This window comes from Cygnus olor, chromosome 2 (assembly GCF_009769625.2).
Source record: "Cygnus olor isolate bCygOlo1 chromosome 2, bCygOlo1.pri.v2, whole genome shotgun sequence".
Lineage (NCBI taxonomy): Eukaryota > Metazoa > Chordata > Aves > Anseriformes > Anatidae > Cygnus > Cygnus olor.
Window position 1 is genome coordinate 141826262 of NC_049170.1, and position 25781 is coordinate 141852042.

General features: G+C 36.7%; 1 protein-coding gene and 1 long non-coding RNA gene across 4 annotated transcripts in view; one reads left to right on the forward strand and one right to left on the reverse strand.

Annotated features, from left to right (window-relative positions):
- The window catches only part of ANGPT1 (angiopoietin 1), a 187088-nt gene extending 164192 nt beyond the window's left edge, over positions 1–22896 (reverse strand). Inside the window, exons 1-2 of one of the 2 annotated variants that reach the window (XM_040546738.1) lie at positions 22144–22287; positions 20376–20495 (exon numbers count right to left, since the gene is read on the reverse strand). Coding sequence is in view for 1 of the 2 variants with exons in the window: in XM_040546736.1 (XP_040402670.1) it covers positions 22144–22440 (297 nt within the window). In the remaining variant the exon portion in view is untranslated. Of the gene's footprint in view, positions 1–20375; positions 20496–22143 lie in introns of both variants that reach the window. The other variant, XM_040546736.1, reaches the window with a different exon arrangement.
- Positions 5253–25781, forward strand: part of LOC121064753 — a 29199-nt gene continuing 8670 nt past the window's right edge. The window contains exon 1 of one of the 2 annotated variants that reach the window (XR_005816668.1): positions 5253–5863. This is a non-coding gene — a long non-coding RNA (uncharacterized LOC121064753). Of the gene's footprint in view, positions 5864–22877; positions 23003–25781 lie in introns of those variants that run through there. The other variant, XR_005816669.1, reaches the window with a different exon arrangement.

A 25781-nucleotide genomic window follows, 5' to 3' on the forward strand; every position in this document is an offset into this window, starting at 1 on the left:
TATTCTAAATATTTATATGAACATAGCTTTCAAAGACCTACAGTAGAAACCACATGGAAACATATGAAGAGACAACTAAAATAGTATACAGTATAGTAAATGTGTTAAATTTGGAAATATGCACATAGTAGTTGTATAGAAAAGCTCAATCCTGTCCTTTATGTGTCTGAAAACTACACAATCTGTAGACAAATATGCAGCAACGTCAGTTTTACTCATAAAATATCAATTAGATACCCATATTGTCATAGTTATTTGTTCTGCAGTGAATGATGTTTTGCTTGGGAACCAAAATAAAAAATCTCTATGAAGCAACACAAGAAGAATATTGAGGAATTTGGCCCAAATCTCTGCCTAGAGACAAATCCCTTTTGAAAATATTCAGACTTTGTAACCATTATACAACAAGTTCATCTCTGCTATTATTCCACTACCTCTGCTAGAGCTCTGCTACCACAAACTTGATCCAAATTGGATCCTTTTGGTGACTTTTACAGTGAAAATTAATCTTACTCATCAGTTCAAGTTTTGCTTTCAGCTTGCCAGTGTAAAACATGGAAGCAACTCTATTGATGGGATATGTACTGGAGAGGCAACTTCCCACCAAAGCCTGCAGCAGACCAGTGCCTGGTCCTGTCCTTCAACTCTGCTGCAGGTCTCCAGGACAGCCTGGAACATGGAAGTGCATGGCCTACTGCAGTCAAAGCAAATGTATCTCAAAAGTAAATAGACCAAGGTATTAGCTGAGCATACACATATGTATGAATTAAATTTACCTTAGGTACATATATGACAGATTCATTCACAAATTCCAGGCTAGTAGAGAGTTCAAAGGTCCTGATAAATGTCTGCTTTTGCCCTTATAAAGATTAGAAGCAAAGCAAAACAAAACAAACAAACAAAAAACAACAAACCAAAACAATGACGGAAAATTCCATAATTTAACATGCTGGATAACAATGTGGAACTCTGTTGCCTTTCTTGACTTATCAATCTCAAGGCTACCCTACATGCTATCTTACAGGTCTAATCTTCAGAAGAAGTTGATTTTGAAGCTCCTAAGAGATGAGCATAGCAATTTGTGTGCTCTGATTGCTACCCATCTTTGAAAATTTAATCTACATACAGATTTTCAAAAACACTAAACATCCACCTGTCCTCCTGAAGTCAAGGCTAGCTATTACAGCCCTTTTTGAGATCAGAGTTTACATTTTTCACCTAACGTACATGTTCTGAATGCATATGATGCTCTTAAAATAGTTCTAAACCTCAAAGAACATATATTAAAAGGAAAACAAATTATAAAGTGCTTCAAAACTACAGTAAAACTGTGTGATTTTCCTATTGGTGATTAAACAAAGAGATGTAATGTACATTCTTTATGTCAAATAATACTGGGTCTATGCATTTCTTCAATCATTTGGATAAGTTCTTAGTATGACTCATGTAAGGCAGCACATGTTCTATATTTTACCTGTCATCACATTTAACCCCAATGGGGAAGTGATATTGTTGCTAATAAATTATAGAGGACATTTTAAGGCACTTTCAACAATTTTCAGATTTTACTTTCCATGTTAAAAACTTAGGAGTTAATGCTGTTAGATAGGTTTCCATATCATTTCTACACTAATGGGAAGCAACGGACTGTAACACAGCATTTTTTTAATTTTATTTTTATTTTTTTTTCAGTTCAAGAAAGGTTTTTACTTGTTAAGATGAGGATATGGCTCTCTTCATTTGGCTCACAGAAGTTGATGTCAAACGGTTTGGCTTTTACATGAATGGTGCTGAGGAGAAACTGCTCCACAGTATGACCACCCCTTTGCATGTCAGGTCGTAGAATCATAGAATCAATCATAGACCTTGTGACAAGGGATTGTTTCTTAAGAAAGAAAAAAAAAAAAAAAAAGAAAAAGAAAAAAGGCCCTGAAAATTGAGTGAGAAAATTAATTGGTGTGCATGAACACAATAGTTCTGGCTGGCCTGGTTTTCATTCCAGTGAGGTGGGTAAATTTGTCAAGGCAGACAATAGCAAACGAGGCAAGAACAACTAGGAACCAGCTATACAGGAAGTCTTCCATATAACAGCAGTAGCTACCCACCAACATTTTTATATTAGCGTAATAGATAAGAAGACTGAGGAAATTATACCCCCAAATATGAAAAAAATATTTAAGTTTGAGCACCCCAAAAATTTGTTTTGGTTTGCACAAGAGCTAACTAAACTCATGGCTTCACTGCTCAAAGCAGCACCTCTGGATGAAAAGCCTGTTTTCTATGTTTCTACAACATGGTTTAAATTTTGGTTCAATGTGTTTTCTTTTTGTTATTTGAAAAGCTGCAACTCTCAGCAATGACACCTCTAGTTTGGCACCCTGAAACACAGGTTTTGAAAAAAAAATTTTTATTTTTTTTTTTGAATGACGTATTGGTGACCACGAGCATCCAGATGCCTTGCTGATTTATATCAAAACCATTCTACTCAGTTTTATTGTTGGCTACACTTGGATTTCTCAAGTATCAGAAATACCTTTTGTGCATTTTGGATTTTCCAGTGGATAATGAAAACAAAATGAATGCCATCACCAAAACTTCTGATTGCTGTGAAGCTTTTTTTTTTTTTTTTTTTTCACTGATGTCTGTAAAACATGTTGAGTACAGGCTATAGAAGCATGAACATTTGTTGCCATTGTTTAAGAAATGAATGCAAGACACTAAAGAAAGCATGGAGTCTCCGTCAATAGTAAAGAGAGTTATAATAGATATATGCACTGAACATATGTCATGAACACCACTTCTTTCATAATGCCAGAAACGAAATCAGCAGTGTTTGAAATGAGGCTCTGACTGCACTGAAATTTCTTGAAGTTCTGCCTTTGACATCACTATAGCTCAAATTTCATTGTATATGCTTTATATATACATCAGAAAACATAAGTAAACTGTTGTTCATAATTTGAAACATAATCATTATGTTAACAATTTCTAATCAAGTTTGTCAGTAACTTGGTAAACTTTGTTCCGAGCAAAAAGTCCTTGAAATATTTATTGTAATTGCATTTCACCTGTGTTAACAACCTATGTGTTCCTGCTCCATTGCATGTTTTGTTTAATCTATATTATTCAGTTGTGATGAATAGTGAAGGACAAATGTTTTAATTTTATTTTATTTTTTATCTGTTATATGAAATTAAAATAACTATCAAAAACCTTCATTACTTGCTTAGAGATAGGAATACAACACAACTTTTGATTTAAGGATTGGGCATACTATTTTATTATGTATACAAAAGAAATCCCAGAGGAAGATGTTAACAGTCAATTTTTGTTTGTAATGAACATCTTTAATAAACAATCATTTTGCAAAAAAGCACAATATAAAAGAATCACAGATATCTGAATTTCATCATTTGTTAACAAAGATAACACAAGCAGAAAAACATAAGAAATTTAAAAATTCTAGAAAGAAGAGAGAGAATTAATGGGGAGGAACACTCCACCACTCAAGTGGTTCTTCTCATTTTTAAAAATTTATCTCATCACCTGCACAGTAAGCTTTTTTTGTCATCAAGTTGCAGCATAGAAACACAAAAGTACTTGGGCTTGGTGACTGGCATACAGTATTAATAGGCACCATCATCAGAAGGTGCCAGAAGGATGACAAATACCCCTATCAGCCAAGACAAGCATGCTCCTTTGAGTTCAGAAGAAAAGAGCTCCTAGCTTTCTGATCATCTCTGTGACATCCAGATAGGCATTTCGTGTATGTTACTACACATGAATCAATTCACTATTACCATACCTTCAATACGGATCTACTTGTTTGTTCCACCACAGAATTATAGGAACTTTCTCTTAAGCAGTTTGACAGTTTTACATTGCTTTTTTTTTTTTTTTTTTTTTTTTTTTGTCCTTTAGCATGAGCTAAATTAGCCAGCTAAAAATATTTTTCTTAATTAAACCAAAAACCGGGGCAGTAGAAGAAAAGTTACAAACAGTTCTCTTTGAACTCAGATGTCTCTAGTTCAGTGGGAACAGTTTGCATAATCTTTTCTATATCAACAACATTCCACATGCATATTCTCTCTATCTTCTTCACACACACACAAACACACACACACACACACACACACACACACAAAAGGAACTGCAGAAGCAACTTTCCAGATAAACAGGACAACACCAATACAGTGCATCCCTTTTCTAACATTTTAGCTGTGCCTGGACATACATATTACACTTAGGCTTCTCCTTCATACCCCAAGATAATACTGGAACTTGATTCTACTTTCACTTAAGTCTGTGGTAAACCAGTCACTTTGTAGCAGTCTGCTGATACTCTATCAGAAGGAAAATGTTTTCCAGTGACATTTCCTTCAGTTTATGAAAAAGCTCTTTTTTTTTTTTTTTTTTAATAAAAAGAAGATTAATTTATATATAAATACATAGATAAAAACAAGTCAGATGACATTACTCGGTCAAGAATTCTAACCTTTTGTCTGAAAACTACAAAATTTTGATTTGGATATATTGCCTTCTAACATATTGCTACCTTTACCTGAGGTTTCAAGCCTTCCAATTAAAAGGTTTCTAACTAGACTACCTCTGCTATGAAGCAATTCTATCTCAAAGAAATGTCCAAATAATCTGCTGAAAACTTCAACAAAAAGGATTTTACTATTTTAAACATAAAATAAACCAATACATTTCCTGTCTGGCTTCAGCATAAGAAACCTTAAAAACTCAAATGGCCCCTGAAAATACGGGCCACATAGAAACCAAAACTAGGTTTAAATTCAAATAGTCTTCCACATCAGTTTCAGGCTTTCCTTTTCAACAGAAATCTTGCTTCTTTTTTGGTGTTTTGGGGGGCTGGAAAGAGCAATACAGAAAAAATCTTACAGGCAAAGTTGCAGTTGTATTCTTTTTGATATGAACAAAAATGGAAATGCTCAAAATATCATTATTAAATTGTTCTCATGGCATGTGCATCCCACTTTCAGGCCTGGGTAGTGCTAAGAGAAGACTGTGCACATAATAAAGCCTGTACACACAATCCTCTCCTCAAATGAGCAACAAAAAAATTGTTTTTGAAGTTTGTCTGCTTCTCATGGACTGGGCTTGAGCCTTCTTTCAGCTGCAGCAGATTGACATTGGCATCGTTCCACTGATACCATTGACACTATTTCTGATTTACACTGTTGTTCCAGGTCTTTCTAAAAGTGTTTTGTGTGTGTGTGTGTGTGTGTGTGTGTTACAAAATGTCACTGCATGTGGCATTAGCTGGTATCTTTCTAGGCATGTGAAGGGAAGACGTGGCTAGGAATAGAGACTGTACTATCATCTCTGTCCTTGATGTGGTACCCCACAAATTTATGCTGACACAATGCAGGGATTGTAGAGCATATTGTGAAGCAGTACACCATCTCTTTTCTGCCTCTGCTCTTCTATAAATAACAGATTTCAGTCTCCATGGGTGCCAGGCTAGCATTTTGCAACATACCCCTCCAGCCCTTCAAAATTCCTCCTAGCCCTCTGGGAATTTCCTGTTCTGCCAAGAAATTTTGTCTGGACAGAACTGAGGTCTGTCCCTTACCGTTAAGAAATCCCTTTACAAAAAGGCAGAGATGTGTTGAAGTACTTGGCTCCAGAGAGCCTGCGCCAAGAAGTGGACCCAGAACTTCTGCTGCCCCTGGAAGCTCTGTAGAGAGGAAGGGGCAAGGAATCAGCTTCAGCTGGGTGGACCTGAGGTTGGGAAATACCCTTTCCTGGACAGGAATCAAGCTCACACTTTACCACTGATTCACTCTGAGCAGCATTAGGCCAAGCTACTCAGGAACTCATTAACATCACACTCCAGGTGAGAGTCAAGAGACCACTTTTTCCAAGTTTGTAGTCCTTTTGAGACTATTTAATGATAATGGCCTTATTTTGTGGAATGTGTTGAAAACCTCCTTTGGGTTTATGTTCCCATAGGATATTGTTTTTTCTAGTCATACTTTTTGGTAAGGGGCTCATGGTAGCAACACCTGGAAAACACGTGATAGCAATACCAGACTAAGCCTAATGGAAGAAAAAACAAAATTAATATCTACTCTGTTAGAAAAATCACCAAGCAATTCTGACTTAGAATGTGGAGCTGTCTCACAATATAAAACTTGTATTGCATTATGAGTAATATTCTAAAAAAAATCTTGCTGCAGCTTGCTTATAGCCTTTCAGAATGATTTTACTATGGAAGTGAAAATGTGACAGCGTTTAAAACCACACTGACCTAACTAACATTGAGGGCAGTCAGCTTGAAAATTAAGAAGAATACAAATGGAAAATTTACCCTAAAACACATTTCCAGTGTTCCATCATATTGAGTTACAGCCCAGAGAAAAAGAACCAATGCTAATTCTAGTGTCAGTGAACCAAAAAATTTCAGTGGTAATTTCAGGAGATTTCTGTGATCTTGGTAGTGAAATAATGAATGAAAATATTGAAGTAGTCTTTAAAAATGCATGAAAAAGGAAAAGATGTAATACTTTGGTTCATATTTTGCACTTCAAGAGTCCATAGCATATCTTCATACCCAAAACAGTGTGACAATTTCAGTCTTGCTCAATTCTGCTTCTAGGAAATACCCCATGGGGTCAGTGGCCAAATAACTAAATGTTTCGAAGATGTGTAGGAGTGCTAAGTTGTTTTCTTTGTTCTTTTTCTTTTCTTTTTTCTTTTCCTTTTCCTTTTCCTTTTCCTTTTCCTTTTCCTTTTCCTTTTCCTTTTCCTTTTCCTTTTCCTTTCCTTTCCTTTCCTTTCTTTTCCTTTTCCTTTTCCTTTTCCTTTCCTTTTTCTTTTTTTTTCTTTTCTTTTTTATTTTCTTCTTTTTTGTTTTCTTTCATTTTCTTTTTTCTTTCTTTTTCTTTTTCTTTTTCTTTTTCTTTTTCTTTTTCTTTTTCTTTTCCTTTTTCTTTTTCTTTTTCTTTTTCTTTTTCTTTTTCTTTCCTCTTTTTCTTTTTCTTTTTCTTTTTCTTTTTCTTTTTCTTTTTCTTTTTCTTTTTCTTTTTCTTTTTCTTTTTCTTTTTCTTTCCTTTTCTTTTTCTTTTTTTCTTTTTCTTTCGTTTTCTTTTTCTTTTTGTTTCTTTTTCTTTTTCTTTTCTTTCTTCTTTTCTTTTTCTTTTTCTTTTTGTTTTTCTTTTTCTTTTTCTTTTTCTTTTTCTTTTTCTTTTTCTTTTTCTTTTTCTTTTTCTTTTTCTTTTTTCTTTCTTTTTTTTCTTTTTCTCTTTCTTTTTTCTTTTCCTTTTCCTTTTCTTTTCTTTTCTTTTCTTTTCTTTTCTTTTCTTTTCTTTTCTTTTCTTTTCTTTTCTTTTCTTTTCTTTTCTTTTCTTTTCTTTTCATTTACTTTCTTTTCTTTTCCTTTCCTTTTCCTTTCCTTTCCTTTCCTTTCCTTTCCTTTCCTTTCCTTTCCTTTCCTTTCCTTTCCTTTCCTTTCCTTTCCTTTCCTTTCCTTTCCTTTCCTTTCCTTTCCTTTCCTTTCCTTTCCTTTCCTTTCCTTTCCTTTCCTTTCCTTTCCTTTCCTTTCCTTTCCTTTCCTTTCCTTTTCCTTTTTCTTTTTCTTTTTCCTTTTCTTTTTCCTTTTCTTTTTCCTTTTCCTTTTCCTTTTCCTTTTCCTTTTCCTTTTCCTTTTCCTTTTCCTTTTCCTTTTCCTTTTTTCTTTTTCTTTTTCTTTTTCTTTTTCTTTCTTTTCCTTTTCCTTTTCCTTTTCCGTTTCTGTTTCCGTTTCCGTTTCCTTTTCCTTTTTTCTTTTTCTTTTTCTTTTTCTTTTTCTTTTTCTTTTTCTTTTTCTTTTTCTTTTTCTTTTTCTTTTTCCTTTTCCTTTTCCTTTTCCTTTTCCTTTTTTCTTTTTCTTTTTCTTTTTTCTTTTTCTTTTTCTTTTTCTTTTTTTTTCTTTTTCTTCTTTTTCTTTTTCTTTTTCTTTTTCTTTTTCTTTTTCTTTTTCTTTTTCTTTTTCTTTTTCTTTTTCTTTCTTCTTTTTCTTTCTTCTTTTTCTTTCTTCTTTTTCTTTTTCTTTTTCTTTTTCTTCCTTTTTCTTTTTCTTTTTCTTTTTTCCTTTTTCTTTTTCTTTTTCTTTTTTCCTTTTTCTTTTTCTTTTCTTTTCCTTTTTCTTCTTTTTCCTTTTCCTTTCCTTTTCCTTTTCCTTTTCCTTTTCCTTTTCCTTTTCCTTTTCCTTTTCCTTTTCCTTTTTTAATACTGGATCAAGAAACATTTTAGTTGTTGTTGTTTCTACAACTCATAGTACAGGTTTTTTTGCAGGGAGCACTGCAAGGTACTATGGTAGAAGGTAACAAATGGTGCTTTTTTTGGCTTGTTGGTTTAGCATTAAAGAAATATAATCAAGCATCCTAGCTCTAAAAACCCAAATTACAGACAAATCTTTGTTATTTCTGTCTGTGTTAAATTTTATAATTCCTTTTAGTGTTGGTCCATCCATTGGACTTCAAAAGTCAATATGTAAATACATTGCACAAACACTTAGATACAAAGTTCATTAATTCCCTGTATAAATAACAAGTTTAATAATGTTTTTAAGACTTATCGGTGACCTGTACAGCATGTGCTCTCATGGTAAACTTTCATTGACAACAAAAAGATATCTAAGGTCATACGATCCCCTATGTGAACTGTGCAGGAACTATAATTCCTCTTTTTGATGGATTGAATTATGGTGACGTTGTTCTCTATAGGAAGGTTACTCTAGGAAGTCTCTAGAATTTCCATCTTCATCTACTTATTCAAAAGCATAAAACATGTGTGCTGCTGTAGAGTAACAGAGCAATTCCCACTCAGTTCTACCTTCTGTTGAAGTCCAGCATTACTGAAACATAACTAAATGTTTGTGATAACACTCCCCAACAGTGAAATTGTATAAATTTATTCAATGGGGTAAAAAACTTTTTGTGGAAAGAGTACCATCAACTCAAAATGTGCTTTCAGGACTGAGTCCTCAGATCTTGCCAAAATCTACAGTTGACATGTCTGGGCAAATGCTTTTCTAGTATTTCTGCACTCTAGCTCATACAAACTCTCTGAGGTACTTGCTTGATGTTAGTAAATTGTTTTTTTTCACCTAGTGGTCAAATACATGCATCAAATGCAAACATCACCTCTGAAACTCTCATTGATGGTAGTGAAAGAATTGTCATGAGAGTAACATGTTGGTGACCATACGTACTGCCACAAATGGCATTCTGCTTCTACTTAGCATTTCAGCCTCGGGTAGTTAGCATTTCAGATATCTTAATAACCAGCAAAACTCGGAGACTTCGCAGTTTCCTTATTAAAACTTGCTGCTGAACATCTCCCTTGCCACCTCTTCTTGTTCTTGTATTCTTAAGTTTAAAAGGATGTATTTTCTAGTATTAAAAAAAAAAAAAAAAAAGTTTTATTTAAAGTAAAATCTTCCACAACTATGATGATTTATTTCTTAATCCAACTATATTACTCCTGAAATATATAGTATCTGATATAATATTATTATATAGTATTAGTATTAGTATATAGTATTATGATCTTTATAGGGTCATGCAGCCAGTAAATAGTTTAGAGCTACATTGCTTCAGGGCATTTTACTAAACATGCTGTACACCAGTGCAATTTTTCAGACTTTTCTGTCACTTCAGGACAAGTTATCCTATTGTGTATGTTTTATTGACATGTTTTTTAGCTTGGGCAGCACAGAAATTTATGGATTACAACAGCAACCTTCACTCTTTCTGCCAGTCTTCTAAAGAATCCCTCTATCAACTTCAAATATGCACGCTTCTTGTTCTGAAGTGTCACCCCCAACTCCCATCTCCTCTATATCCCTCACAATCTTTTGGAGAGTTGACTCCTGCCATCTTTCTGTCACTGATACCTGATGGTCCAGGTCCTTTACACTTTCCCTGATATAATAGTCAATGGTTACAAGTTCATTTTCCATTCTTTGGGAGCTACCTGTGCCATCAATATTTTATGGCATTCAAAGCCATAAAAAAGCAATTGAAAAAACTGTATATATTTGTATTTCATTTACAGATTACCTGACCCACAAACTCATCACATATATTTTACGCGATTTACCGAAGCATTATATTTTGTCTTTAGAGAGGACTACATACATAGGCAACGATATGCAAGAATTTTGCTAGTGAGGTGAGAGGCAGAGGTTTAACTAATGCACTGGCTCCTTATTGGTGGAATGTGAAACAAAGCCAGCTTTCTCAGCAAGACTCAGTTTCTGAGGATCTGAAATCAACTCATTCAACAGAATACCTCTTGGGTGCAAACAGAGTCACGTAATAGACCTTTGTACAGTGACTGGCACAGTGCTTCATCAAGCAGATCAAACTATAAAAAATTATCTTTTACCAATGATTATCGAATTTATTTTGCTGTAATAATCCTTCACCTTAAATGCTAACTGTCTAGTGCTTGGCAAAGCCATCTTGTGCTGTATCACTCCCTATATAAGAAGATAAATGATGTCAGCTTCCCTGCATAGAAGTCCTGTACCTGTAAGGTAAAAATAATTCTTAAGGAAATGACATGAAGCCGGGGGCAACATAGTTGAGTTATACTAATGTCATGGAGGTAAATGATGTCAGAGGAATATACAGAAGGACATTTAAGGCCTGAGCTGGAATTCTTGGAAAAGCCAAGAGACTGAACTGGATCATTCAAGAAAAATGTGAAGAGAAACAACCTTAATCATCACTTCTGAAGTTAACAGGCTAAAGTGATAAAGAATTGTGCAGTCTGTATCTCCTCCTTACAGAAACAGCAGCACAAAAACTTTCTAACTGAGCATTGACGGCCTTTCCCATTAACAGGATAGAAGTGATGCAGGAAAGATAGGTGGCCCTTGACCGTTACTCTCTACTATTGTAAGTCACACACACAGTGAAGTATGAAGTCTTAGCCAAGGAACAAAGGGAAATAGTTCATTCAGGAAGAGATTAAGTAAGTCATTTCTTTGAGCAATTCTCCCTTTAAGCAGATCCTCAGCATTCCAGGCACAGCACCAAAGGCATCATGGTTTGGGGGCTGCCCATTACTGTGTTGACTTGCTGATGTGGCCTAGAAGGCCACAGGAATTTCCTGATGAATTAAGACTGTAGAGGGTAAATATTTAACTATGACGCATATAAATATACTCAGTATTTAATGGCAGTGATCCTAAATCCTCACTTTGGCTACTTTTATCTACATATGAATGCCCAGTTTTCAAATGCTCTAGCAGTCTTCATTGAGTTCTCTGGTGTTGGAGGAGACTTCAGAGGATCAGGTGTTATATAAAGTGTTTCTATGAGATTTCAGAACTATCAGACCATCCCTAAATAGATTTTCCATAGAAAATATTAGTTTTTGAGAAGTAAGATAATTATCTGAAAGTCCTTTTCCTCCTGCACACAAATACATGACTCAGAACAGAAAAGAGAAAAGCATGTGAATAACCATATTATTCACCCTCCCTGTTACCCACGTACTGAGCTGATGAGAGAATTTTTTTAAAACGGGAGTCTATTTAATACTGTTCTCTTTCCTACAAAAGACTTTTGCATGAAAACTGAAACTCCCAGAAGATGGTTATTGCTAAAGCTATTTGAAGATGAATGTAAGAAAGTGAAAATCAGCACATTTAAGTAGAGCTATAGGTGGTTTAATCCAAGCTGAAAATTAATTCAATACAATGCTCAGAAAAAATTACAAGATCAACATTTAAAACACTATTTTCCCCTAAATCTGCATTGTGCAAGACCATATTTGCAGACGAGATTCAGAAAGAAAAATAAACTTTTATAAACATCATCTGACAACTTTAAAACATTCATAAATAATATGAACCAAAGGGCAGGCAAGTCTACCATTACCACACAGATAGACGTAAAATCTTCTTTGGAGGTTGTATTAGTACTTATGCTTTGATTTGTGTGCATATTTAAAATGTGTTCTGAGGATTTGGAACGTATAAAAAGGTCAAATGTTAAACTATATCTCAAAATAGTAAATTTACACATTGAGAATTTACTTATTTTTTTTTTTTTTTACCCACAGTCAGAAAGTAAGAAAATAATTGAAGGCTGGAAAGTCTTTAAGAATGGCTGAAAGTTTGTTGTAACATTTAAAATAGGGGGCAGGTGCATCCAAATTATGCTAGTGCTTTTGTCTGTAAAACCTCCAGGAGGTGGAAACTAAAAGCCTGGCCTCCAAAATGATGTGATCCCTAAGGCAGAAGTTTCATAACATAGGTACTATCTTTCAAGAAAATCCTCTTGCACACAGATAGCCTTTAAAGGAAATTTGGTTGTAAAAGTAGGCAGGATCAGTCTGGTATTATTGGCCTGCAACAGAAATAGATTTTAGATTCAAAAATGATTAGCACCAATTTGATCATTTGTGCTGCAGTGTGAAAGGAACTGCGTTGTCAAAAAGAGAGAAATTACCTTTTAAGGTCATCTGCTCCAACTTTCCAGTTCTCCCATACCTCTCTAGTCTTGCCTTCATTTCCTGGCAGGGATACTTAGAGCTTATCCTACCTCTAGGGTAATCTCTAAACTCCATCCACCTCGTTGGTCTAGAGAGAGAAGAAAGCATGCCAGAACCCAAATCCTTGGGACAAACAGGGTCTGCTAACTGGAACAAGTGGATCTTGGTTGAACTTGTTCTGCAGACTGGAACAAGTGGATTTTGGTTGTCCCCCCACATTCTTATTGTAAAAGGAAAGCCTGGTACAGGATTTGCAACAAAACAACTAGACAAAACATGCCAAATGGCAAGAATTTATTCTGATAAATAAAAATTCCCAGAAGACATGAGGAAAAATTAGAACTGTATAGTTATGCCAAGTCCTATTAAAGAAGCAGATGCCATGCACAGCTTTGATTTGCAAAGGCACGAAGCACAACTAGGTTTGTCTTGCAGTGAACACGTAAGGACAGAAACATATACGGGATGGGCAGTATTTGGATCTGATATTTTTTCCAGAATATATGAAAATTCTTGCTTCATATGTAATCTCAAAAGGACAATGTCAAATGTACACATAACTTACAAGCAACATAGTATGAGGACTCGTTCACACAGAATTAATTCATGAATAATACACAAGGTTTTATCTTGCTAGCAACCCTTCTATTATTTGTGTGTGTGTATGTGTGTGTGTGTGTTGTTTTGTTTGTTTGTTTGTTTTGAACCTACAGGTCAATTCCAGGCGGTATCTGAAGTAGGTATTTAGCAATGGCCCAAACTATAAATGATCCCCACCATATAAAAAGTAATGTTTTCCTCTTTAAGACAAACAAATTATGGCTGTGAAGATTGTTTTAAAACAAAACCTCCAACAGCAGATAAATGTGTATAAAATGTAGAAATGGATTTAAGCCACGATACTTAGAAAAGGATTTTTGTGTACCTTAACACCACTCACTCCAAAAATCAAATGCATGCATATGTATATATGCATGGGTGCATGTATGCACAGACTCAGGCACCAGGGAGAGGTGTCCAAGGCAAAGAACTTCTTCAGACTCTTACACAATTTGGGGTCAGGACTTTTTACTGATGGAGCTTCAACCCAGATTTCCCAACAGCAAGTAAAATTGCATCCACACTTTCAAGCTTATTTCTCTCTTGTTTTAGAAGGGAATAGTAACAGATCATATGACTAGTCTGTGTGCTGCCATATGGCAGACCTTTAAAATACCTTACTAAAGACATACGTATTCCACTATAAAACTATCATAGTTCTAATTGTTCCCATTTTTCTTAGTAGATTTCTCTCTCTCTCTCTTTTTTTTTTTTTCCTTTCCTTTCCATTTCTGCTGCTAGAAGTGAGTTAAGGAGGTATAAGAAACTTACTTTATTCATGTAGCTACAATGTCTAATAGAATGCTGATTTCCTATATGACTTCCACAGAGGGACTGTAAATTATCTTAACTCATTTTTCTTTGGTTTGATTTGTTTTAATCCCAAAAGCAAATCATTTTTTAAATGCATGGTAATGTAACTTGGGCATCTTTCCAGCTGACCCCATATCTGTCATGCTTTGAATGTCTATGCCCATATGTTTGTACAATATTTAGCAGAGCCCCACTATTAGGTCATATTTAGACAAGAAAGTTGTACTAGTTTAACTTGCATCAGTTTTAAAAAGGGTTAATTATACTGATGCAAGTCCCTGGGCAGGCTTCTTATCCCAATATAGGAGTGACTTAAATTATTTGAGATTAACCTGATTCCCAACTAAGGTAATAAATAGCAAAGCTTGATCTTTGCGCACAAACTTTAATGAGAATGTAGTGTAGACGTGCAGCAATTTATGGCATTTCTAAATTACCCTTCCAACTGAGTATTCACCACAGTGGTGTTTCATAACACTGTCTAAAATATGCACATGCGGTTACACAAGAATAACCCTGTGTTAAAGTACAGCTTGTTTCATAAGAAAAAGAACTCTTCCTGTGAAATATGATACTATTTCAATTTCCTTTTCCTGATCAAACTTCAACACTTTAACGAGAGGAAATCCTTATGCTACTGGGAAGACTTTAACCAGAGCTGTTTATTCAAGACACTTGGGTTGCTGGTGCTGAAGATGAGGTTCACAGCACAGCTAAAACCATGACAGTGGTTCTAGAAGATCCTCATTTATTAGTTCTTCCTTGTTTGCAACTCACAGCAAATGCAGAGAAGACTGAACTAAGCTGTGTTGTAAATTGAAATGAATACAAACAGGTTGCCAATTATCTTCACCATTCAGGATTTGTCTGCAATAAATCACACAGGCAAGCCCAGTTTTGATAATGACAAGTTTATTCAAAATTTCTGGTAGCAATAGGTCTCAAAAACTATCCATTCCTCAGTAGTCTTCCTCAAAATCTGTGCAAGACTGAGCTGAAGTCCTATATCCACCTTAAATGAAACAGGATGGAACTGCAGCTGCTGGAGTGGGTTTAAGAATACTGTAAGAATGAGAACCTTTCCCACAATTAGCAGAACATAGCTAATACAGAATAGAATATAGCTGTCTCAGCTATAAACCATTTACTCAACTGTAATCTAAAAAATATACTCAATATTACAGAATCATATTCACTGCATTTGCCTACTTTTTAACTATTTTAGTTACACATTTTAAAATAGATTTCCTTTCAAAAGAGTTTCTGATCTCACATCACTTTCTCTAAACACTGTATTATTATCATACATAAACTGCTAATAGCACAAAATGCCTTCCGTCAGAATGACTCCAAAAGCAACACACAAAAAAATATATTAAGCCTCCCAGCAGCCTTGTGAAATTGAGTAGTACTACAATATCTCTGTTAGAAAAGGGAAACAGAAATACTTAAAGTTTATGATTTCCTTGCAGCCACAGGGGAAGTCTATGCTACAGCTATGGACAGGGAGTAAAGCTTAAATCTATCCCACTTAACTGAGGTATTTAAATCAGGAAGTGAGCTGCTCAGGATTTCCCTGGAGTCCATGAAGAGAAGCAGGGACTTCCACGGGTTGGTTCAGATGGCTGGCTCTTCCTCTGGGCCTGCTACTGTCTCTTGACGCAGAGCTGAGAGATTCCCCACAGCAAAGAAAAACCTATCTTAGTTATCTCTGGGCTTTGGCCAGAAGTTTGGGTGGGATGATCCAGGCCTAAAATACCCAGCCCTACACTTTTCCCACATGGGCCTTTTTTCCAAGGCACCCGGCACTTTGAAGTAGAGACAGCTACCAAACCACAGAAGAGAATGGGAACAATGAGTTCTCAGCACCCTTGAAATGACACGCCATTTACTTTACATCAGCTTCATTTAGGAAAGCTCTCAGTGTTCCAAATGAGATCTCCCACTGGGCACATTGGTTGCACAGTTCTGATGACTAGTAAATGTAATATTTTATTGTTACCAAAAAGTTCCTAATTACAGCAGTCATCACTGAAAATAAACACAGTCAGGTTCTACTGCACATTATGATAAAGCCTTCTGCCCAAGCATGGGAAATATTTTTTAAGTCATTTGCTACCAAATGGGGCAACATATGCCACTGGCCTTCAGTCTACTTCTCTGATTCTTCTACCTCTTAAAAAAATTGTCAGATAGATTACTCCTCAGTAAAGTGACGTTTTCAGGCATTTCCATGTTTGACGTCTTGCCTCTTTCTCAGAATGTCCCGAGGACTTCAGCAGTTTCATTAAAAAACTTTTGAAATGCGGGCATATTATCAGTCATGAGACTTTTTTGGAGGTAAATAGGCAATTTTATATTTAGACTCAGATGTGAATTTTCTTAGAGCCAGATTGTTTCAATAAATTTATTCTTGCTCGTTAAGGTTAGTTTTTACATATAATTATTCATTGAGTAGTGTATACTATTTAAGTAATCCCACTAATTTGGATCCCTCCATTTGTTCTACAGCTTGTTTGTGGGAAGTTACACTTTAAATCTCATTAGGATGAGGCTTTGCTTTGGATCTGAGAATTCATTGACTTCAAGGCAAAAAGGAGTACCTAGAACAGTCAAGAGCCTCTGGGTCTAGACAAGAAATCCAGATTCAAGCTGAACCCCAGGTAGAGGGTTAGTGCCCGGTTTGGGATAATTATTTCTCAATGTTTCCTTTTAGCCGTAGCTTACCTTGAAAAATTAAAGATTTAGTGGAAAGCTATTTCTTCTGTAGTCCTGTTAGCAATGTTTATACAAGATGAATAGCAGATTCCAAATCTGATGGTCTGATTTATCTGTGAAAATTAACAGGAGCTCATCATGGATCTCTTTTGATTACACTTAACATCCAAATATTATGTAGACTTCAAGGTCACATGTTACATTACAAAATGCCCGATTAAGCATAACTACTAATAAAATTGATTTTTTTCTGTTTCTTGCTTACTTTAACTGGGCAATATTGTTTTTTTAATGTGACAAAATTTTGCACTGCTCGTTATGGCCACTTCCATATCTATATTAATATAGATTATCCCCATAGCTTATTATGACAGCTTTTTAGACCTTGGCCACGCAGGGGCAAGCTCTGCTCCAATTTATCCCATCTTCACATCAAGAGTGTCTTCACAGAATCACAGAATTGTCTAGGTTGGAAGAGACCTTCAAGACCATCTAGTCCAACCTCTGACCTAACAGTAACAAGTCCTCCACTAAACCATATCACTAAGGGCTACATCTAAACGTCTTTTAAAGACCTCCAGGGATGGCGACTCAACCACTTCCCTGGGCAGTCCATTCCAATGCCTAACAACCCTTTCAGTAAAGAAGTTCTTCCTAATATCCAACCTAAACCTCCCCTGGCGCAACTTTAGCCCATTCCCCCTCGTCCTGTCACCAGGCACATGGGAGAATAGACCAACCCCTACCTCTCTACAGCCTCCTTTAAGGTACCTATAGAGAGCGATGAGGTCTCCCCTGAGCCTCCTCTTCTCCAGGCTAAACAACCCCAGCTCTCTCAGCCACTCTCATAAGACTTGATCTCCAGACCCCTCACCAGCTTCGTTGCCCTTCTCTGGACTCTCTCGAGCACCTCCATGTCCTTCTTGTAGTGAGGGGCCCAAAACTGAACACAGTACTCGAGGTGCGGCCTCACCAGAGTCGAGTACAGGGGGACAATCACCTCCCTAGACCTGCTGGCCACACTGCTTCTTATAGAAGCCACGATGCTGTTGGCCTTCTTGGCCACCTGAGCACACTGCTGGCTCATATTCAGCTGCCTATCAACCAGTATTCCCAGGTCCTTCTCAGCCAGGCAGCTTTCCAACCACTCATCTCCCAGCCTGTAGCACTGCTTGGAGTTGTTGCGCCCCAGATGCAGGACCTGGCGCTTGGCCTTGTTGAACTTCATACAGTTGACCTCAGCCCATCGGTCCAGCCTATCCAGATCCTCCTACAGAGCCTTCCTTCCCTCGAGCAGATCGACACACGCACCTAACTTGGTGTCATCTGCAAACTTACTGAGGGTGCACTCGATCCCCTCATCCAGATCATCAATAAAGATATTAAAGAGGACTGGCTCCAGTACTGAGCCCTGGGGGACTCCACTAGTAACCAGCCTCCAACTGGATTTGGCTCCATTCACCACAACTCTTTGGGCCCAGCCATCCAGCCAGTTTTTAACCCAACAAAGCGTACGCCAGTCCAAGCCACGAGCAGCCGGTTTCTTGAGGAGAATGTTGTGGGAAATGGTGTCTTCTATGCAATCTTTCCAACTTCAGGAAACCAAATTAAATTCCAAAGCAAAATTCAGCCACTCCACATACATGAGCCTGCTGTGCTAGGCCCTGCTGGCAAAGACAACAGAGGGGAGCAGACTTTCAATGGAACCACAGCACACACTGAGTGTACACCAATCTTTCCAGAAGCCGGTTTCTTCTGTGCAGTGACTGGTACCCCTCAAAACCTAATTACCTTATAGGTATTTGAAACCCAAGTGAGTGTTATTTCTGCAAAATGCAAGTCAATAGAGAGCACAGAGGGTGCCATGGACAAATAATTTCTCAAAAATATGTTAAGAATAAACTTTAAAGTAAATTATGAAATAGACACAGACACCCCAGAAACACTGCTCATCATTTCTTTCTTTAATGACAGAATCCAACTCTTCATTTTGTACTTCTTCCCTTACATCTGGTGACAACACAGACACATTGAAGGGCAAGAGAAGTGAGCTGAAGCTTCTTTATTTTGATTAAGTGTTGTAATGTCAGCAATATTTGCAGAGAGAATCAAAAACAAATCTAAGTTTGGATACTGGTGTATCAGAATAATTGTGGTTTACTTTCAACTCAAGGTTGTATGCCTGTGTTAGCCCCTTGCAGTATATAATGATTAAGCATTTGTTTGAAATATTTATGATATTCTGTTTAGGTAAGTATCAGAAAAATGAATGAGTGGATCATGTAAAGCTCACATTCTATGGCAATAGCAATTATTATCATTATTTTGACTAAGTATATGAAACACTCATCTATATGGCTATAGTACATGTATACCGAGTTCATCAATACTGTAAGTTCACCAAGCTAAGAGAAAGTTCCAGAGCAAGACATGATGATAACATTTTGTGTAACTCCTCTTTGGCAATACTTAGGCACTGCAATTAAATACCAAACAGTATCATGTGTGCCAGTCAGTTACTGCAAGAAAGAAAATGTGATGAACTGTTTGTTTTGATCTATTAGTATAAACATATTGCAGAAATGAAACTCAAGCTTAAACAATGGGGAAAGTTATCCGGTATTAAAATAAACAGTTCTAGGAAAATCTCTAAATATGTTTACCGAGTCATCTTCTTCCGAGCAGTTTCTGCACAGAGCATTTTGCTGTGTCCCTGGTTTGCCAGCCAATCCCAGTAACACTGACTGCAGATATGCAAATGTTAATGGACAAGGCTGGGACTTAATTGCCTGTAATCAGCTCCCCAAGGAAGTGCACTTTTATCTAGAATCAAGCTAGTAGGTCATCAAAGAAGCACTTTTGGTTTTGAGGGTGAAAGAGTCTATTTAAAAAACAAACAAAACTTATTTTGCTTCTATAAATCTGCTAGTTTAGATATACTGGAAAACCATTTAAAGTTAAAATGCTATTCAGTTTATTAAACAAATTGTGCTTTCACAAACTTTTTAAATAAATACTGCAGGCTAGCATTTGTGTAAAGAAAGTAATTCACTCTGCCATGCAATGCTTATGTACAATTTTAATGAAAGTTGTATATATTATATAGCATAATTATAGCATAATACACATCGTTCTTTTCTGTAAGTCAGAATATATCTCTTATTCTGAAATACAAACATTGTTTCTTACTATAACTATTCACTTCCAATCACAGACCTGTAACTACTAACTATTCTTTATCTTGTTTATAGCAGGTACATTGTAAGGTACTACTTAGTATAGCACTAGTTACATCTGATATAAAAAGTTTTTTGGGGGGAAGTTAAAACAGAGTATAAAAATGAGATGCAAGATATCTACATAATGCTTAAGTGTAAATGAATACATTATGTTTCTTTTGAAAGGAAGCGAGTTATGGCTGAGATGCTTTGTAATGGCAACAAAAACAAAGCATATGCAGTATTCAGAGATGCTATAATGGAGCTGCATCAGACTCATTTGTTCAGAGTGAGCCGTACTCCATCACACAGAGAAACGGGTCCTTTCATTCCAGGGCAAGCTGATGCATGGGGATACACGCACAAGCCTAGATTCACATAACACCCTGGGAGCAGAGGGCTGGGGGCTGGGAGGGAAGGAGGAGGGGTGGTTTTGCCCACAGCCCATTTTACAATCACTGTGAAAGAAAACAGTCCTCAAATACAAAACCATTTCGCTGAGCTTCCTACCTGTTCAATCACTTCTCTCCAAAGTGTGAGAGGACTAACCCTAACTCAGGCATACACACTCCAGAGACTCATTTTTCTTCTTGTTCAGTTCACAGTGAAACAGTGATCTTAGTTCAGTCTCTAGTGGACAAACACAGAATAAGTGAAGTCTCATAAGCATGATTCAGCAGGCAATTTGTTCAAGCAAAATCATGTGCACACATAAACACAGATAACAATTTTCCTCTCTCAGTGCTTGCCTCACCCTCCCAAGATACAGTAAAATAATTTCTTAAGAAATGCTTTCCTCTACAAAAGACGTCCCCTCATTTCCAGCCTTACATTCCCCAAAGCAGACCCAGATATTAAATAATGAGGAAAGTAGTCTGAAAAAAATAAATGCTTGGTTATATTTTGTTTTATAGTCACATGTTTACTGGATAGAGTCATTTCTCTCTAGAGCCAGATATGCAAAGAGCACAATTAATTTACCAAGAGATCAGCAAATTCTCTCTAAAGATTTTAGTTGGCTTAGGGGTATGGAGAGGATTGTTCATGTTTTTTAACATATTTCTATATCGTATACTGTCTGGACAAACCCAAACTTGTAATTGAGATAATTAACAATAAATATGCTAATATGAATTTTTAGCCAACCCAGGAGAATATTCATTAGCTTTTCATTGATGTTCATTCTTAGTATGAACTTATGTTACTGTTAAATCAGTTATCCATCAAATGGGTGCATACAGCAATATTCTTGTGCCATCTTACATGACCAGTTGCATCACCAGTTGCTCAATATTCTAAGTTTTGCCAGGTCAAAATGTCAGAATAAGAATAGGAATATTACAAGTAATAAGACACAAAGGCGTTTATATATTTATTTTTACTTGTCAGCTATCCCAAGGCATTTCCATTACTAAGACATGGACAAATTCCTTCAGGGTATGTAATTTTACTCAAGTGAGTAATCCTGTTAGGGTGAATGGAGTTGCTCACACGAGTAAAGCTATTTAAATATTTAAGTCGTTTCTGGCCCAAATTTCATCTCATATACAAAATACTGGAAAGTTTATTAGAAAGTTAGCACAAATTCTTAAAAAGAATTGCTTCTGTTAACTTACTGCAACACCTTCCAGCCCATTTTTCCCTTTCTAAGAGAGAACACACACACAAATTAAAACAAGCTGTTTCAAGTCCAGTGTGCTCTACACATTTTAAAAGTTTTACTGGGATGATTTAGAAGTGTGAATGCCTATATATTTTTATTTTTTTTTCTTTCCTTCCATCAATTAACTGGGTGAAATAATCGCGGGATTTACTTCTGGAGGAGCAGTGATATTCTTAACACAATGTCTATGAATGCTGATTTTTTTAAATGTACACTTTTGCTGTCAGAGTAGCAGGTATCCTGCATGACATCTGCTCTGAATCTGTGAACTGTAAGTAGAGTTTATAAGACTACTTAGTAAGTTCTGTCCTAAGAGTCTCTGGTATATTTTTGTATACACTGGCTCACAAAACATACATGGTCTCTGGAGATAAAGCTTTAAGAAATTGCATCTTTCAGTAATGTGAAGAAAATTCTGCTCCTGACAGCAATACCACTAGAAGGGTACACTCTGGCTGTGAGATTTCTCTCCTACACAGCCATGAATGAGTTAAATCCTTATTAAACTCCTTTCTTATAGAAACTCATGAAAACTATGAACAGCATAAGCGTCACCAAAAAATAAATAAATAGATATATATCCATTTAGTTATAACTGAAAAAAGAAACACTTACTTTTTGCAGCCACTGTGTATAATTTTCCATCACATGTTCCAGATGCTGCAGTTTCTGGGAAGAGAAATCCTGTTCCACGTGAGGAGCATCTCTCTGAAGAGCATTTGTGTTATACTGGTCTGTCGTGCTTTCACGACAGTTCCCGTCCTGTTCTGGCAGAATGAAAGTATAGGTGCACTGCCCATGCTGAATCCGGTTAAATCTTCTCCCACTGGCTTCTGGACCCCGACGCTGAGTATTGCAGCCTATGTGAGCAAGAAGTGCTGCCAGGAAAGCAAAGGAAAGGAAAACTGACATGTTACTACTACTTTCCTTTCCTACTCTTAGAAAAACTTTTTCTTCCTTTCTTTATTTTTTTTTCTTAATTTCCCTTAAAGTCTCTGGAAAATGGAGTGGAGAAGCACACTTTAATAATCGAGCTTGGATAAATAGTTGTTTCTTTTTTCAAAAATTTCACTATGAGAATAGTTTCCTTAGTTAAAATTGGGAATATTTATTGCATAGTAGTTAAGATTTATTGTTTCCTCTCTGTTACAGTCCAGCATGTAGCCTGCTTTAGTCAGCTGCATATGCATATCCCAGTCTCTTTCCCCTACACTATCTGCAGCAGAACTGCTATTTTCTCTCAGACTTCAGTGAGTTTTATTAAGGTTGCACATTCAAGCCAAGCTGGAAGCAAGCAGCCTTTCACAAGATGACTTGACAGGAATGCGTGTATGAGTGCGCCCCTATGCTAAGGATGGCTGATGGCTCAGTGCAGAGGGATCGTCTTACAAACTGGCTGGATGCATGACCTCAATCATGCATGGCGTTCCAGCCCCTATTGCATACAACTGCTAAGGGCTTTTGACGAATTTACGTAAGTTTAATAAGTAAGGCAGTCCACCTTAATACACTTCATATGTTCACACTGACCTATTAAAATGTAGATAAAGTGTAGAAGTTTGTTGTAATCCCTCTGTAAATATACAAAGCACTGAAATTAAAAATACTTTCAGTTCTGTGCTGCTCAGTATCCATTAAAGAATTCTAAGTCAGGAGCATGACACTTATGGGAAAAAAGTTACTTTTAAGCCTCACATACTTTAGCTGCATTTTAAAGACAATTGTGTTTCTTTAGCAGAATTTACAGAGAGCATTTTACAGGATAGAATGAAATTAAGGCTTCCAAGTAGTAATGGGAAATGGCACTTCAGAAGGATTATAATTTTCTGTGTTTGGCTTCAAAAATAAAGTAACTAATTATTAAACATCGAGTTATGGAGGCTGAGCTATTCCAGATTGTCTGCTGTACCCCTATGTAATTATCACATGCAAAACACTTTTACTGACTTGAAAGTCTGTATAGGTTCTGCAGGGATCCCTCATGATATGTAGAAACTTAGAAAATTTCTCAGGGGCAACATCCTCAAAAAAGATAGTTTCTTAAACAGTTACCACAATCTCATATAAAAATTATGTCCCTGGTGTTTTCTATAGCCAAATCCAGAATGCACAGATTAGAAACAGAAACAGAATATTCCTAAACTTCAGAGACATTTGGATCTGTGTTTTGTTCTAGTATTTGCTATTGCTATATAAATATCAGCCAACACCTGTGCAGGACACTCATAATTTTTCTGATGAAAGTAGAATGTCTTCTAAATAGGAATAACACATAACTAAAAAAAAAAAAAAAAAAAAAAGAGAGAGAGAGAAAGAAAAAAAAAATAATATTTTTTTTACCTGTAAGGAAACCTACCTGTTACTAAGCGCAAGCACCTTCAGTGCTTATTCAGTTGTCACCTTTATCACAACTCCAAATTCATTCTGAAGTAACTGCCTGGAATATTTAACCAGGTATCTGTCCTTCTCCTGAGAAAGCTATTCCTACTCAAACCTGGGGGTGGAAGCTTTTCATCTCGCATCTGGAAAGAAAGCACTGCATTTGAACCAATAAGAAATATCTCCTATAATAATGTAGAGACATTAAAATGTCTTAGCTTGCCTTAAAATGTCTGTGAGCCCAATAGAAAGAGAGAGAAAAAAAAATCAGGAAAGAATAAAAAGCAAAGGTCAATACACCAATGCTACTGTAGCTTTTAACACAATCAGAATATCCTTCCATCTTTGAACTGTTCAGCCCACCTTTGTGCTTCTTCTGCCTCTGAAAACCAAATTTGCATACCTTGCTTTCTTGCTTTCACATAGCATTTCTCACATTTCTACAGACCTAGTTCTGTCGTGGCTTATTACACTTTCTGTGCAATTATTTTGAAATGTAAGCGCGAGATATTTGCTCACGTAAGATCAGAGAGCTTTAGTCAGGCAGAAAACTGTAGGATCATACATGAAGATGAAGGGTTAGCATAAATACAGTTATTCCCTATAAGAAACAGCAAAAATACCAGACTACAAATGTGGTAACAATGCATGCATTTTTAAAAGTGAAAAGAGGACTTTATGGAAAGGCCTCAAAGCAGATAAAAGGGAAATAGCAAAGGTGGGTGTACAAAAGGCTTCCTAGATTTTAGTTCACATTTTAAAATGCTACTACTTACACAAGTGCCACATTCACTTTCTGCAGGGTATTTGGGAAACAGACTTATTCACATGAAAACATGGGAAAGTCAGATTGTAAACATACACCTGCTATTTTCCTGGTGAGAAAAGCTCTCAGAACAGGAGCACTTTAGTGCTACTGCATGGCCCCATCCCACTGGCTTGAGGCAATTTCTTCTTCCCATTCTGTCTCCTCTCCTGAGGACCAGCACCCACAAGGGCTTTCAAGAAGTACATAGGTATCAAGCATCTCTAGCATTTTCTCTTTTTTCTCCTGATTAGTTTCCTGCCCCAGCACCTGCCTCTTATAACCAGATTCAATCTCAGCCCCAGGCCTCACATTGATGGATCACGGGGGACATGAGGCAGAGCTATGCAGAAGCTGGAGTCTCTCTGGTCAGTACACTGCACAAAAATACTCCTTACTAGAGAAAGACAAGACTCCTCACTAAATTGTGACCACATCTGTGTTGTGGAGTAGTGCATCTGAGACATCTTCCGACCAAAGGGGAGGCAGAGAATAGGACTCGTGAATCATGCCAGTATGCACATGAATCTTTGCAAGGACTCAGAGTGATGGCTGAAATGGCAGCATCTCTGTTGGCTACAGTGAAACTGCAAGCTCTGGGGCTGCTCTTGTTGGTACCAGAGCCTGAGCTAGCCACTGGGGTCCCTAGATGCACAGATATAGAGGCTCCCAGTCCTGTGAAAAGGAGAGCACTATGGTCAGCTTGCTGCTCCATCAAACATAGCAACATCAAACTACTTTTGGGGGAGGGACTTTTTATCAGGGAATGTAGTGATAGAACAAGGAATAATGTCTTTAAACTAAAAGAGGGTAGGTTTAGAATAAATGTTAGGGAGAAATTCTTTATTTTGAGGGAGGTGAGGCACCAGAACAGGTTGCCCAGAGAAGCTGTGGATGCCCCATCCCTGGAAGCGTTGAAGGCTAGGTTGGATGGGGCTTTAAGCAACCTGGTCTAGTGGTAGGTGTCCCTGCCCATGGCATGGACATTGGAATTAGATGATCTTTAAGGTCTTTTTCAACCCAAACCATCCTATGAATCTATGATTCTATGACTTTTTAGACAAGAATA